Here is a 14,586-nt window from a genome sequence, read left to right as displayed (position 1 = left end):
AGTTAATGTTTTACTTTTTTTTTTTTTTACCTTTGAAAAGCCCTTTGATGCCTCCCATCTTTTTCACCATCTGTGCAAACTTAGTGTATTGGGTCAAAAGCTCCTGAACATCTCTGGTAGAAACACCTGAACCTCTTGCTACTCTTTGGATTCTTCCTGGCTGCTTACTGAAAACTTTGGCACCATCGGTACTGTCAAGTTCTGCAATTACAGTGTGGGAAAGAAAAATCCATTCAGTTACTGATATTAAAATCAGTTACAGCTGGTAGCAAACTTGTTCTCATTATTGTTGAGAATTTAGTTTTGAGCCAGAGAACAAAAAACTAGTTCTAGAAGTGAGAATGCAGAATTTTACATAAATGAGATACAATATCCTAGGTAATAGTACTAAAAAGCTGTTATGTTCATATGTTAATCACCATGATAGAAAAAGTCACCTGAATAAATAATGCTCTCAGCATGCTTGGTCATAAGCCATATACACACATGGTTTAGCACAAGGGTAAGAGCATACTTCTGCAACGGTTATGGGTGGATTAGAAACAACACACCTTGAATTCCACAGACCAGGCTATGTCACCAAGTAAATTTGAGGGTAGGAAGGGAGACAGACAGCAATGACAGATTAAAGATGAATGTAACTTTTTAATTTGCAAGTACAGTGTTAATAATTTAAGAAGCACAGTTACAGTATGAAAAAAACCCATTAATTTCCAATAGGACGCTTTAAAATCCCACCTATTCTACCTAAGATAGAGCAGCACCAGGCAATTGGTCAAGGTATCTCTAAATATTTAGATTTATTCAGGAAGTTTGAGACACATATGTACTCTTTGCCATCTCTAAGACTAACAAATGCTCCTTGTCATTTTCTGTCACTGTGGATGCTGCCTTATGTCCAACTTGTTTCCAAAGAGATCTCTGTAAATAAGCTTGTTCAACAATGGAGAAAAGAAATAGTGGGTGAAGTTTCTTTTACCTTGGTCATTCATACTGTCCATTATAGTCATCAGTTTCTTTAGCCTTGCCATTGATTCTTGTTCATTGCCTTTACTCATGAAGTCAGTTCCAAAACCAGGGATCATACCCTTGTTTTAAAAATGGAAAAACACAAGCTGTGTCAGCATAGGCAAAGCTAACTTTAATTAAGCAGCTAGAAATATGGACAGCAAGTTTTAGTTCAGCAATTATGTGTCGCAGTAGGCAAATCATTTCACCTTTTTGAAAAAGGTAAAGCACAGACTCTAGCACCAGTTTCAATGAAGAGTTCTAAGTTTACAGCAGAAGTTTGTCAAATATAAATGAAAATCTGATAAAATAAAATTATTTTGGGGATAACTAACCAAGATCTGACTGAATGGTCCCATTTTCATGATGTTTTGGAATTGTTCATACATATCTCTTAACGTAAATTGACCTGGAGTACAACAACAACAAAAAAAAAAAAGATCAGCAAAAGTCACACTAGCATTTTGGTCTTGCTGTCCTTTCTCAATTATTACTCTTTATATTTACAGGGTAAATACTATACTGCATAGATAAGTAGATAAATAAACCTCTTCACTATTAACATGGCTAAACCGTTTTAGATGGCACACAGGTAAGAGTTAAGCTAGTTATTCTGCAGTTATGGATAGTTATAATCTGACAGACATATCACTCAAAAAACATAACTCAATTTACTTGCCTGCTACATTTACTAGAGAAACAATAACCATTCTTCACTATGCACATGAAACAAGTTACCTGTCTCTACATATAACACAAATTAACTCAGTGGTCTACATCCCTGAGAGAATCTGCCATGATTAGGTCATGGTAATACACCCACTATTTAGGCCTTAGGAATAACTTACCATGTTTGAGCTTCTCTATGAGTGCTTCATTATCATCCAACTTTAACTCATTTACTTTGTCTATCAATCCTTCAATATCACCCATACCTGGGGGAAAAAAAAAGCTCCGAAGTTGGCATTAAAAAAATTACACTTTGACTTTCTATTATCCAATTCAAAGTGTCTTTTAAGTACAGTTGTTCGCGGTACATACCAAGAAGCTTGCTGATGAAAGGCTGTGTTTTAAAGGGTTCAAAGTCATCTATGTGTTCACCAGTTCCAATAAAAATGATAGGACTCTTTGTGGCAGCAACCCTGCAGTAAAATATATTTTATTAAATGGCCCCTCAAAACCCACCCATCTTTTGTACCACCTATTAACATAATTGGCTAGGCATCATCAATACAATGCATCCTCTCTGAAGTATCTACCTTAGTCCTAAAACTATTAATGCAAAAACATCCAGCATTTCGGATGGGTAGCTGGGAGCAGCTGACAAGATGTTTCTCTAATTAGTAGTTTGTAAAATACAAACTCTGCTTTGAAAAAATCATCAACAGAAGATGCTTATTTTCATTGCTGAGTTTAAGAAACTTGACAGGAAAGAAAGAAAAATAAATCATCTCCATTTTATCCTAATATTGCAAGGTCAGATGAGACAGGCATTGATTACTTTTTCTTCAAGGTAGCTCCTACAACAGACAGCAATCTCATTTCCAACACAGAAAAAAAAACATAGAATACCATAGAATACCAGGTTGGAAGGGACCTCAAGGATCACCTGGTCCAACCTTTCTAGCACAATCTAGACGAGATGGCCCAGCACCATGTCCAGCTGAGTCTTAAACGTGTTCAGCATAGCAGAGTCAACCACTTCCCTGGGGAGATTATTCCAATGATTGACTGTTCTCATTGTGAAAAATTTACCTCTCGTGTCCAATCGGAATCTCCCTGGGAGTAACTTGTACCAGTTTTCCCTTGTCCTCACCATGTGACTCCTTGTAAAAAGGAGTCTCCATCTTCTTTGTAGCTCCCCTTTAAGTACTGGTACATGGTGATGAGATCACCTCTAAGCCTCCTTTTCTCAAGGCTGAACAAACCCAGCTCTCTCAGCCTGTCCTCATATGGCAGGCTTCCCAGACCCTTGATCATCTTGGTGGCCCTTCTCTGGACCCCCTCCAGCCTGTCCACATCTTTTTTGTATAACAGGGACCAGAACGGTACACAGTATTGCAGGTGTGGCCTGACAAGCGCTGAGTGGAGTGGGATAATGACTTCTTTACCTCTGCTGGTGATGCCCTTTTTGATGCAACCCAGCATCCTATTGGCCTTCTTGGCCACAGCAGCACACTGTTCATTCATGTTGAGCTTCCTGTCCACCAGGACAGGAAAAAAAGCTTAGACATAAGAAAAATCAGAACCTTTTCACCAATCAATCATTGGCACTAGCTTTTAGATGAACTCAGCTTCCAGTCTACAAAACATATAGAACAAACACAGCAGACTTAACGCACACAAGCGCATGACAACTGGAACAAGTTTTCAGTACTTTCATTTTGCTTTTAAGTTTAGTTTTTCATCACTACACTATAAACAAACTGCCATATGTATTTCACTGTAAAGAACTCTAACACTTAAGATCAAAGTCAAACAGTGATTTAGTAAGTTGGTGTCAGTAACTTTGACAAATCATCTCAGCTCCATACAAGCTATATCATTGAAACCCAGCTGGAGATTAGTCTGACATGCCATCATATAAGGCTGAAGATAAAGTGTAACATTTTCTAGCCAATAGAATCTGTCAAGATACAGCACACAGGAAGTCCAACAAGGATGGAATTTGGGAAAGTATGACTGCAGATTAATTTTTTACCAAATTGTTGGACACTCGCAATCCAGAAGTTTGATTTGCATTGCAGTTTTAAGGCCACTAGATATGATTAGCTAGAGTTTTTCCCCTTTTGGAAAAAAAATCTTGGGCATTAAATGAGAAGCAAAACTTTTCAGGTAAGCCATATCTGTTAAGTCCAAATTTATATTTTTGGTAAAAACTCCTGATACGCAAGATGCAATAAGTATAATTGCTTGATGCTATTCTCAGAAGATGGAAGCCTGACACGTGACAATACACACTACTGTATTGGAAGTACATCGTAATACCTGATTCTGACTGATGTTAAATATGAATGGGTGATCTTATCCACCAGAAGTAGGGTAAGAACGTAACTGAAATCTCAGATTCTGTGCAGTGTGACACTGACACTTGCACAGGACAGGTTTCAGAGACGCTAACATATTTCAGTTGTCTGTGCATGGCCAGATGTTGGACACTTCTGTCACAATACTTACGCACTAAGAGCTCCACCTCCTTTTGCATGTCCATCAAGCTTAGTAACAATAACAGAAGCTACATCTACTTTATCCTTGAAGGCTTTAGCTTGAGCTTCACAAGCTTGGCCAATGGAAGCATCCATCACATAAACAATGTTATCTGGTTGCTAGGAGAAAAGAGATACACAAAATAATCATTTCTTGCTTTCTTAAACAGTGTTCATGCGTTACGTTCAGTAGCAGAACTCACTGCAGTAACAGTAAGTATGTAAAGGCTGTGCAGTTTAAAATGAAAGGGCAACTGTTTTATGAACGTTATTGTCTAAGGACCATTTGAAAACTCTGATCCTGTGTTACTATGTGAAAGACTTATCTACAACAAAGAATATTAAAATTTAATAGGTTTACAGTTATTACTTATGTTTTGAGTGATTTTAGCCAGTATCTTAGCCAATAAGCTAATTAGTATCTACAAGCAATTAATGGCTAACAACATCTTCCATTCAGTTTTACATTAAGAGCTTTAAGACATCCATTCCTCTGAAAACAAGTTACCCATTAGCAGGAGTTGTGTGGGAAGTATCATATTGTCATGCAAGCCCACAGAATCAAAAAAAATAGCCAGACTTTTTAAACCCATACAAGAAACACCAGCTTCATTTACATATCAAAACTGTTGAAAGTTATCCAATCATCTTCTCTGTTTCAGGGCAATTATTTGTTACAATCACAGAAAGTGTAGTACACATAGCTACAGGAAACCAGATCAGACTGGTTCTTTTATCTAGTTTCTCAATGCAAAGATCCTGAAAAGGAAAAGTTGGAGGAGGAACTGTAGTCTAGTTATGTGCAACCATCCTTGAATTACAGATACAAGAATAAAACTGGCACAGAACTATCAAGCACTGATCATCCAGCCCTTGTTTATGCATATCCATTTGTAATTTCTAATATATTCTAGGAGTTAAAGCGCTGATGCATTCCAGAGGAGCGAAATCCACACAGAACATTAGGAGATAAACATAAATGAATTGTAGTCAAATTACTATAACAGAAGTTATTGTATTTCTTGAAACTACTCACTATGGCATTAGCAACTTGTAACATCTCTTCAAACAAAGAGTCTTCCTGTTTGTGACGCCCACTTGTATCAACAATGATTATTTCAAAGTTTTCATTCTTAAATTTCTCAACACCTTCTGAGGCAATAATTACAGGATCCATTTCTGTATAACTGATCAAAGAGAAACATATATATATATATGCAATTCTTTGTTGCCAAAGAAAGTAATTAAAACTTTCATTACTTGACTGTAAACTTGTTAACTGTAAATCTACCTGGATTTCAAGAGGGACTCCCTTTTATGTCAAGCAAAAATTGATCAAAAATATTCCTTCCTAAGCCATTTGCTCTTACTATTCAGTGAACTGAAGCACAAAGCACTGTCTGTCTCACCTGCTGAAGACTGCATGAAGTTCTACTAGCCCTTCTCTGAAATGAGATTTAACTGAGTACCTAGACAGTACACCTCCAGTGAAGCTTAGGGGAAAGTTATTTACTGCTGGTAAATAACTGGTCCACTGCTGCCCGCACTTGACAATAACAATTTAAGGTCCAAAAATCATATTCTTTGATCTGTAAAGATACTTCCCGAAAATCTGAATGTGTCTAGTAAAGGCCTATAAACTGTTATATGCTGAGAGAACATTCTAGGGACTTATCTCCCTGATCTCTTCTTACACTATCCTTACCTGCTACTACTGGCAGACAATATACTGAACTAGGCACAATTTTCATCTGATCAGAGCAAATATTATAATACAAAATTTAAGTAATTAGGCAACACTGAGATGTGCGTGTGATGTGCGAGATGTTCAATAAGGAACAATACATCATTGGAGTTGAATCGTTCTCCAAACTGATTCTGAAAGATGCTTACCTCCCATAAAAGGGAATTCTTGCTTTTGTGGCATTCTGCTTTAACTGGTCAAAAGCACCTGTAAGACAGGTATAGTCAAGGGACTATTTAAAAAAAATCTGTAAGTATTAGAGATAAAAACCCACATCATTAAAGACTGTATTACCTGCTCTGTATGTGTCTGCACATATTAAACACGTCTTCCAACCTTTCCTCTGATAGAAGTATGCTAACTGTGAAAAGAAGTCCAAAACAACTAGTTACACCACAATCCCACTAGAAAGCATGACACTATACAATACCTTATAAGTCAGTGAATTACGTAGAGAGGACAAAAAGTCAAGCCAGCCTTCCTATAACTGAGACCACTTAGTAACACTGTACAAGTATCAAATGTTAGCATCTCTGTTATTTAGAAAAGTATGTTATACATATAATTATTAATGGCAAGATGAAAACAGCTGCTTGATTCTGCTTCTTATTTCAGTTTCCTGAGCTAGGAATGACTACAGATAATTCCAGTTCCCATTTTACTAACTCCTGAATTCTGCTTACTGTTTATACTGCAGATAGGACTAGCTTTTAGAAACTACCCAAAACAGTAATTACTTAAAATATTAAGTACTGTAATGGCTACAACTTGTACAGCTCTTTGTTTCTGTACTTCCAGAGGAACAAAGATATTTCTACTGCAAGGACATGTTTTAAAGCAATGGATGGAATCCTTTCTTTCTTGTAACACTCAGCTTCGCTAGTACAATGTATATTCACAGAACACTTGATTGACCAAAGACAAACTTCCAAAATATAGTTCGCCTACAGAAGCACTAGAAAAGTCTTATGAAATCAGGCAGTGATATATTTGGTATAGCCTATGTGTGAATCTCAGAAGCAGATGACTAAAAAAAACCAACACAGATGCATCAGTGTTTTTCCATAGGCTAACTTTTCCTCCTAACAACCACCATAAATAGGTTAAGTGTTGATTCAGAGCATTCTTTTTTAGTCTTAAAAATACAAATCCAAATTTCCTCAATTAATTTAGGGCTAGCACAGGTTTCATTCCACCCACTCGTACTTAACTGAGATATCTAACACAAGGGCCAACTTCCACTGGTTCCCCTAAATAGGTAATGGAACAAGACAGGTTCCATTCATAGTACTAGTCTTAAAACCAGAAAGCAAGGAATAGAAACAATCTTTGTTATCCATATACAGTATCGTTTCATCAAGAGTTTAGTTTAAAAAAGTCTTGAAGGAAGTCCCACAAGCCATAAACTGCCCCAAAATAATGGGACATTCATCTCATCTCAGAAACCACTCTACAATAATCTCTACATTGTAATCAGTTAGTACTTTCCTACTAATAGAAACGGCACAGATCACAAGCAAATCCTACCAAAGGAATTCAATGACCACCTCCGCCCTCCAAGAAAAAAAAAACCATGCAAACAGATTCAGTGCAGGTTACCTTTGAACAGGTCGTTGTTTTACCACTTCCTTGCAAACCAACAAACATTATAATATTCTGTTTTCCTTTGGTAGGTGTCCATGCTTTGACTCCAGGATCTACAAGCTATAGAACAAAGTACAATATATGTTGCAGAACTGAATTTCAGAAGCACACAACAGGCAGTGTCACAGTCATGCTAGGTGCCTGGCTTTATATTCAATGGAGCAAGCCAATTTTTACATGTTCTAGTCTTAATTTGGCTTAGATGCTTGCTGATTTAGTGAACAGCAACAGCCCATGTAAGATATCTATAGTATACAGTGTTATGCGTAATAATTCTGTAATATTAACAGTGTTAATTTCTTTCTAACACCAAGCACCGAAGTCAGGGCAGCCTGTGTACATGGCACAAGTGTAACAACCAAGACAGAAAAATGACCTCCACCCCACCATCACTGCCCAAGATGGACCTCTTCTGGTGAGAATTCTACAGTACAGAAGACTTTTTAGGGTCACTGCCTTGCTTCTCGAATGAGCAGAAGGTACATACATTCCAGAGAGCCATCATATGGGTGGGCACAGACTACAGAAGAACAAAAGACTACACTGTTAACTGGAAAGAGGACAGAATACTGATACCCAGGTGCTGATTTGACCAGGCAGATTAAAGAGAAATGTAGCCATAAACTGCTGGGTTGTCACTTAGCACTTTTTCAAAGTCTTATAAGTAGTTTGAACAAATCTTCATTTGGGTAGCAAAGGCATGTTTCTCGGACAGTCCAGAAACTAATAGTACTTTACCCCTATTTTGTCTTTAAATTCCAATTGAAGAGTAAGAATAGCTAGATTGGAAGCTTAAATTGAAGTTAGTCTGAGAGATGCCCAGGAAGTAGTTTCAATCAGAAGAATACTAGTGTTTGCAGTAGTAAGTAGCCTTACAACAGAAAATGGAATTGTGGGTACCACACAATAACCTTAAAGCTCGGTTTGCTACTGTACTGCTTCCACAGCCCAGGCTGTACAAGAAAAGTGGCGCAACAGAGGGTTTTGAAATCCTACCTTAACAAGTTCCTTGAAGACAGCATGCTGAATCATTTTTCTTTTGTTAAGGCCAGATGCCATTTCTTCAAGATCAATTGCAGACCTGAGTTTACGAAAACCACAAAACATTAGTATAACTTAGAGCAACACTTTAATCTAGTAATAAATGAAGTCTTTGCAACTGGAACAGCACTCCGATTTGCCTTGCGTTTTCACATAGGACATATTTGAGAAGAGACATGCATTGGAGATATTACTTCTGTAGGCAGGACAAAACCAGGTTTCTGAAATACTTGCATCTACTTGAATTACACATCCAAAAATAGCTAAGGTAACACTACTGGTCATATACACAGATCTATTTATATCCAGCCCAGAACATGTGAAGATGATTTGTCTAGGAAGTAACAAAGAATTGTTTATCATAACACTCAACTGATGACAGCAACGGTTTTTTAAAACAAGACTATAACAGCAATAACTGGCTAAACTTGACAAAGATTCTTTTGATGGAATTGGCTAGACATTTAGTTCAAACGGTATGTTCCTGTTAAAGGTAAACTGAGCGTGTCTAAGAAAACCATATAAACATAGAAGTTAGTTATTCTTCTGTAACCTCAAAGTACAACTTTTGCAAACATTAGAAGTTAAATGCATTTTGATTATTTCACTTACTTGACATTTTCTCTGAGTTGCTTCACAAGTTTAATATTAACATCAGCTTCCAGTAATGCTGTACATACTTCTTTTAACATAGCATTTAAAACCTTTGGAGTATAAAGGAAAAATGGTTTTATAATACACAGTATCGACTAGGCCAGTATTAGTTCAAAACATGAATGTGAAAGTGTATTTCTGATATAACCAAGGCTTTTACAAATTAAATGCATGCAGTCCTATCATTATATTGACTGCCACATAAAAAAGTCTAAATGCAATTTAAATTTGAAAGGGTAATACTGGAAAAGAAGGGTCCTCAATTTGTAATATGCACACTATAACAAAGTAACACAGAACACTTCCTATTGCATTAAGGACAACAGCAGCTCCTCAGCTGTAACAGAAGGCCACAAAATAATCTCTTAACACAACACAACCTCTGTAAATAACAGTGTTCCTTAAATGCAAGATAGACACACTGCTATCTGCATTCTCAGCAGAAATTGGACTGCTGCTCTGGGGTATGCCTTTTAGGCAAACAGATGCCTCAGTTAGGAACCCAGTTTAGTAGTTCTAAGACTTTTCAAAGTGAAGAGTCTTGAAAAAAAAGATTTTTTTGAAAGTAACACCTGCATAAGTGGCCTCATTTGCACAGCTTGAGCTCTTGCAGGAGAAAAGTTTCTACTGCTGAAAAAAATTAATTGGGCTATATTTGATTCAGTCAAGGATTTGTTGTCTCCCAGCTAAAGACTTGTTAAAACCTTTCCTCTATGCACAAGTTCCAACCCTACAACCCTCGATAAGCCTACATTTTAGTTACTTTAAGCCACCTGCCTGCCTACCTGAGAAGAGTTTCCAGCAATTTATTTACTCAGAGACACTTCTAAACCATCATATCAGTTAGTTTTCCATCTTCCTTTTCAGTCCACATAACAGAAAACATGTATAATTTCAAATTCTTAATTAAAAAAAAGTCAGACTATGCCAAGTCAAACAGCTTCCAGAACCACACACTGTATTGGCTTGAATGTAAAGGAGGCAAACGTAACATAATCCTCACATTTCAGACAGCAAAGTTTACATTGAAAGCTATTTGTTCTTCCACGCTTCACCTTCTAGCAGCCTAGTACACATCTCCATAGTCTGGCTGCTCACGCACATAAATCGGAGCACTCTATGTAGTCTCACAGCCTACCTTCCACCCAAACTTAGGCACATCTTGCCTCCTCCAGCTTTCACCTCCTCAGAACACTGATCTCCCTGAGCAGAGCCACTAGACTCAAGGACCCTTTGACCATGGGACCCACTATGCTTTCTAAATGTTAGTGCCATCACATATGCATACTACATACCTCTTCATTGATAATCGTAGCATTGCTCAGTGAGCGTAGTGCTGAAGTTATTTTTCTTCCAAGATCTGCTAAAACCATTTTGGCGGCTTCAAGTACAACTCAGAAGAATCTGGAAAACAATTAAAAATTAAATTTAAAACTAGTTGAAGCTATGGCTTTGCAAATTAATTATTCCAGTATTTTTTGGGTTAAGAAACCTGCTTTTCATTCCAGAAGACACCCAAGTTTTACTTTTTTTTAGAGTTATTTTTAGCAAGTATTGGCCTGAAGTTAATTTTAGGCTATCCTGATGGCCTACTTAAAACTAGAGATACCACACTGCAATCGGGAAGCATTTCACTGTCTGGAATATTTCTGCATTGAATTCACCATGAAAAAAAACAGTCCAGACAGACTTCCAGAAAGAATGCTAACTGTTTTTTTATGTTCTTATGAGCAATATGCAACATGACAGAATAAAGTCAAGCAGAACAGCCTAGAAGCTCTGCATCCTGCAAAGACAGTATGATCAGAAGCAAAATATTTTGCTAGCAAAATTGAACGTTATTGATCAGTCCTATTTTATCTACCATACACTAAATCAAACTGAGTTTCCCATTTCAGTAACCCTACAAACATACTTGCATTTTAATAAGCAAAATTCATGTTGTATGTTTTAACAGTTTTATTGGAAAACTAGACTATTTTTGTTCATTATAAGCACAAATCTTACATCTAAGTCTAAAGCATACTGCAACTTATAGTTAGGAAGCCATAAAAAGTTAATTTCTGGAGGGTATGCATAGTCTAGTCAACATGCTAAACCACTCTACCTCCTATACAAGGTGGCAGGATATTCAGGAGAACACATGGCAGAAACAGCAATCTAAAATTCTGAAAAAGGGCAAATGAAAGTCTGTCTAAAGAGCAAAAAAAGTTGCAACACTACAGTTACTGCTGAAAGGGAGCACCTCAGATTCTTCTTGTTTATCTTCCAATGTCACAGCTGTTTTCTCATACCCAACTGAAACTACTCCCTTGCTGGTAGCTGAATTCACGATCTCACATTTGAGCTCCTCCTTTCAGAACTGAAAGCAAAATTCCCAATAATGGGAGCCTCTGTACTCAAAATAGCTGACAGTTTTCAGGATTTTTCTGGACTTCCAGTTTTCAAGATTTTTCTGGACTTCCTGCCCGCCACCCCCCCTACAATGGGCAGAGAAGAAAACAGACAAGAAAGGCTGGTCCATTTAGTAAGACGAAGAATACATCATTAGCTATATTCTTGCTTAATTTAAGAAAGAGGGCTCCAACCTAGATAAGACAGAAAGAAGTTCATTATATACACACTGAGATTTACTAGCTGTATAGGCCCCAAAAAAGCAAGGCTTATGATGTGTTTATAAATAACTACAAAGATATATTCCAAAGTAGACAGAACAAGTCACCCATGTAAGCCAATCTCCTGACTGCTTTGCCTAATTGAGAGTTAATATTGTCACGAAGTTGGTAGGTTAAAAAGAAAAAAACAAACCCACAAAACAAACTGCCAACCCTCCAATACTGAGGCCACAACGAAAAACAAAGTCTCCAGAAGTTTCAGAAGATGTAGGATAAATAAATTCAGTCTACATACAGGCCTCAGATGTAGCAAATGATGTAAATAAATATTTATAAATACATTATATGTTTATAAATATATTTATTTACATTGTAGATTTAAAGTACATTGTATGTACAAGCAATTCCAAAGTGACATATATTACCATACCATCTCGGTATTTCATAAAAAAATTAGTCTGTGCTTCCTAAGGAACTCTGCCTGTAAAATATTTGCAGATCAGTACACTAACAGCTATGGATGTCCATCTTCTTACTTTGCTGGAAAAGGACTTCTACATGACATCTGAGGTTGGAAAACTTCAAGCTTTCCTTACGGGGCATACAAGTCACATTCTTGCAGAATAATTCTGAAAAAGCATTATCATCAACATGATCTACCAAAGGGTGTCAGCAAAACAGATGTTCAAGATGTTTTTCAAGCTCACTTCCCATGAAAATCACAATAATGAAAAAAAAACAAAACACCTTTAAAATAGCATTGCATCTCAGTAAGCTTTGAGCAGCTAAAACTGCAGCCATGGACAAAACTTAACAAGAACACTTGGATATAAGAGATAAGAAATTTGATAGGATGGCCAACATACAGTAGCCAGGTGAACACTCAATATTTAAAATTAGTTTCCAGAGTTCTACAGATCTCCAAATACAGAAAGGTAATTATGTCCTAATAAACAAACGTTTCAACTACAGAACTCCAAAAGCTTCTTCCAACAGCCTTACAACAGAATAATGTAAATATTGTGCTAAGGCAATGAGTTTAAGCATTTTAATATCAACTGCTTTTTCTAGCACATTAATGATTTATAAGCCATCAGAAATACTAAGCGATGCCAACTACAGAAATTAATGTAGCTTTTGACGTACAGGCCATCCAAGCTGTGAGCCACACTACAGACAAAAGGACACATAAGCTGTCTGAGCAGGTAGCCAACTTGGGTTGGCAGGTAGCCAGAAGGGCATTAGCAGCAACTGCACTGCAGAATGCGTATATTTTGTGTTCAGAGCATCTGTAGTCCTGGAAGAGCTTTTCAGCTTTGACGCAGGACTCCACAACCGAACGTGTTTAAATCTGGCAGGGCCCCACAGTAAACAAGCCAGGCTGCATCAAGCAGGCCTCCTGCTGAGCAAGGCCGTGAGCTCTACAGCCTGAGCTTCGTGCGGGAGACGCAGCGTGGGCACCTCCGCACTGAGCTCCCAGGTCATTGTTCCGTTGCACAGAGCCCCCAAGAGCCCTTCGCTTGCTGCTGAAAGGCAGGCACTTCAGGAATAAAGGGCAGCAGAAGTAGTGGGGTTTTTTTTAAGCCATAGCAAAACAGCAGTGAAACAACTCCAAAGAGACAGACTACATACGCCTGCCTATCCATCTAGTATAAACCTCTAACCAAAGTTTGTCTAGCTAAACTAGCAGTACTCTTTAATTTAGAGAATTTTTTAAAAGACAACAGCTGTTTACACAGATAATAACCAAAAGGGATACTTAAAAGCCTGTACAATAAAGTTACCCTAAATACACACACACACTGGTTACGATCGGCTGAAAGTCTAACACTATAACTGAAAAAAGGCTGATTCACAGGTGGAAATAGCTCGAGCCACTGCAGCAACACCCAACCCCAACTTACTAGTTTCCACCGTCTAAAGTTACCTGACAGAGGAACAGAGAGGGACAGAGGGACCCCCCGGCCGCAGCAGGGACCGGCCACCCCGCTTATCGCCTGAAGGCCTCGTTTTCGCGGAAAAGGAAAAAAACCGGTGAAGGCACAGCCTCCGATACGCGCCCGGCCCCGGCCTTTCCCCCGTGCACCCAGAGCCGGCCGCAGCCAGCGGGGCAGGCACCGGGCTGGGCGAGCCCCGTCCCGGTGACGCGAACAGCCGGGGCTCGCCCAGGAGCCCCGCTCCTTCGGGGCCGGGGCGGCGCAGCCAAGCAGCGGTTCGGCAGACCGGAGGGCAGACCCGCCGTCCGTTCCCCGCGACGGACAGGGTCCGGACGCCCGCCCGCCCCGCCGGGGTCGGGCCGAGGGCCCCCGCCTCGCCCCGAGAAACCGCCGCCGGTGGCGGTCCCGCTCCGCGCCGGCCGCGGCGGCAGCCAGAGCACTCACCGGGAGCGCGGCGCGGGGCCTGCGGGCGGCGCCCAGCCCAGCCCAGCCCAGCCCGCCGCGGCGAGGCCGCCCGGCGCTCCGCAGCCGCCGCTGCCAACCGCGAGACAGCACCGGCCGCCGCTGCCCGCCAGCCAGCGAAACGTCACCACTCGCCCTCTCCCCGCGGGCCCCGCCTCGCTTCCGCTTCCGGGCCGCACGCGCCCGCTGCCTCCTTAAGGTGGCCCCGGGTAAACGGCCTGCCCGCGCCCGGCGGAGCCCCGCGGCACCGCCGGCAACTGCGCCGCGCCAGCTTA

At 39.6% G+C, this 14,586-nt stretch overlaps 1 protein-coding gene across 7 annotated transcripts in view; it reads right to left on the bottom strand.

Moving 5' to 3' along the window:
• The window catches only part of SRP54 (signal recognition particle 54), a 20,819-nt gene extending 6,250 nt beyond the window's left edge, over positions 1-14,569 (bottom strand). For 3 of the 7 annotated variants that reach the window (XM_087747187.1, XM_087747185.1, XM_087747184.1), the window contains exons 1-14: positions 14,294-14,569; positions 10,593-10,701; positions 9,256-9,347; positions 8,599-8,683; positions 7,558-7,662; positions 6,253-6,319; positions 6,108-6,165; positions 5,251-5,401; positions 4,186-4,334; positions 2,050-2,150; positions 1,857-1,943; positions 1,344-1,417; positions 980-1,088; positions 31-201 (exon numbers count right to left, since the gene is read on the bottom strand). In XM_087747187.1, coding sequence (XP_087603313.1) covers positions 31-201; positions 980-1,088; positions 1,344-1,417; positions 1,857-1,943; positions 2,050-2,150; positions 4,186-4,334; positions 5,251-5,401; positions 6,108-6,165; positions 6,253-6,319; positions 7,558-7,662; positions 8,599-8,683; positions 9,256-9,347; positions 10,593-10,670 — 1,327 coding nt within the window. In that variant the 5' untranslated portion in view covers positions 10,671-10,701; positions 14,294-14,569. Of the gene's footprint in view, positions 1-30; positions 202-979; positions 1,089-1,343; positions 1,418-1,856; positions 1,944-2,049; positions 2,151-4,185; positions 4,335-5,250; positions 5,402-6,107; positions 6,166-6,252; positions 6,320-7,557; positions 7,663-8,598; positions 8,684-9,255; positions 9,348-10,592; positions 10,702-13,839; positions 14,270-14,293 lie in introns of those variants that run through there. The other 4 variants (XM_087747188.1, XM_087747186.1, XM_087747189.1 and 1 more) reach the window with 4 other exon arrangements.
• Positions 14,570-14,586: the final 17 nt, after the last annotated feature.

The sequence above is a fragment of the Nipponia nippon genome, unplaced genomic scaffold (genome assembly GCF_047370975.1).
Source record: "Nipponia nippon isolate SJK-2023a ecotype South Korea unplaced genomic scaffold, ASM4737097v1 scaffold_11, whole genome shotgun sequence".
In the NCBI taxonomy this organism is placed as follows: Eukaryota; Metazoa; Chordata; class Aves; order Pelecaniformes; family Threskiornithidae; genus Nipponia; species Nipponia nippon.
The sequence above is the reverse complement of the archived record's forward strand: the minus strand, read 5'-3'. Positions and strand labels throughout refer to the sequence as shown.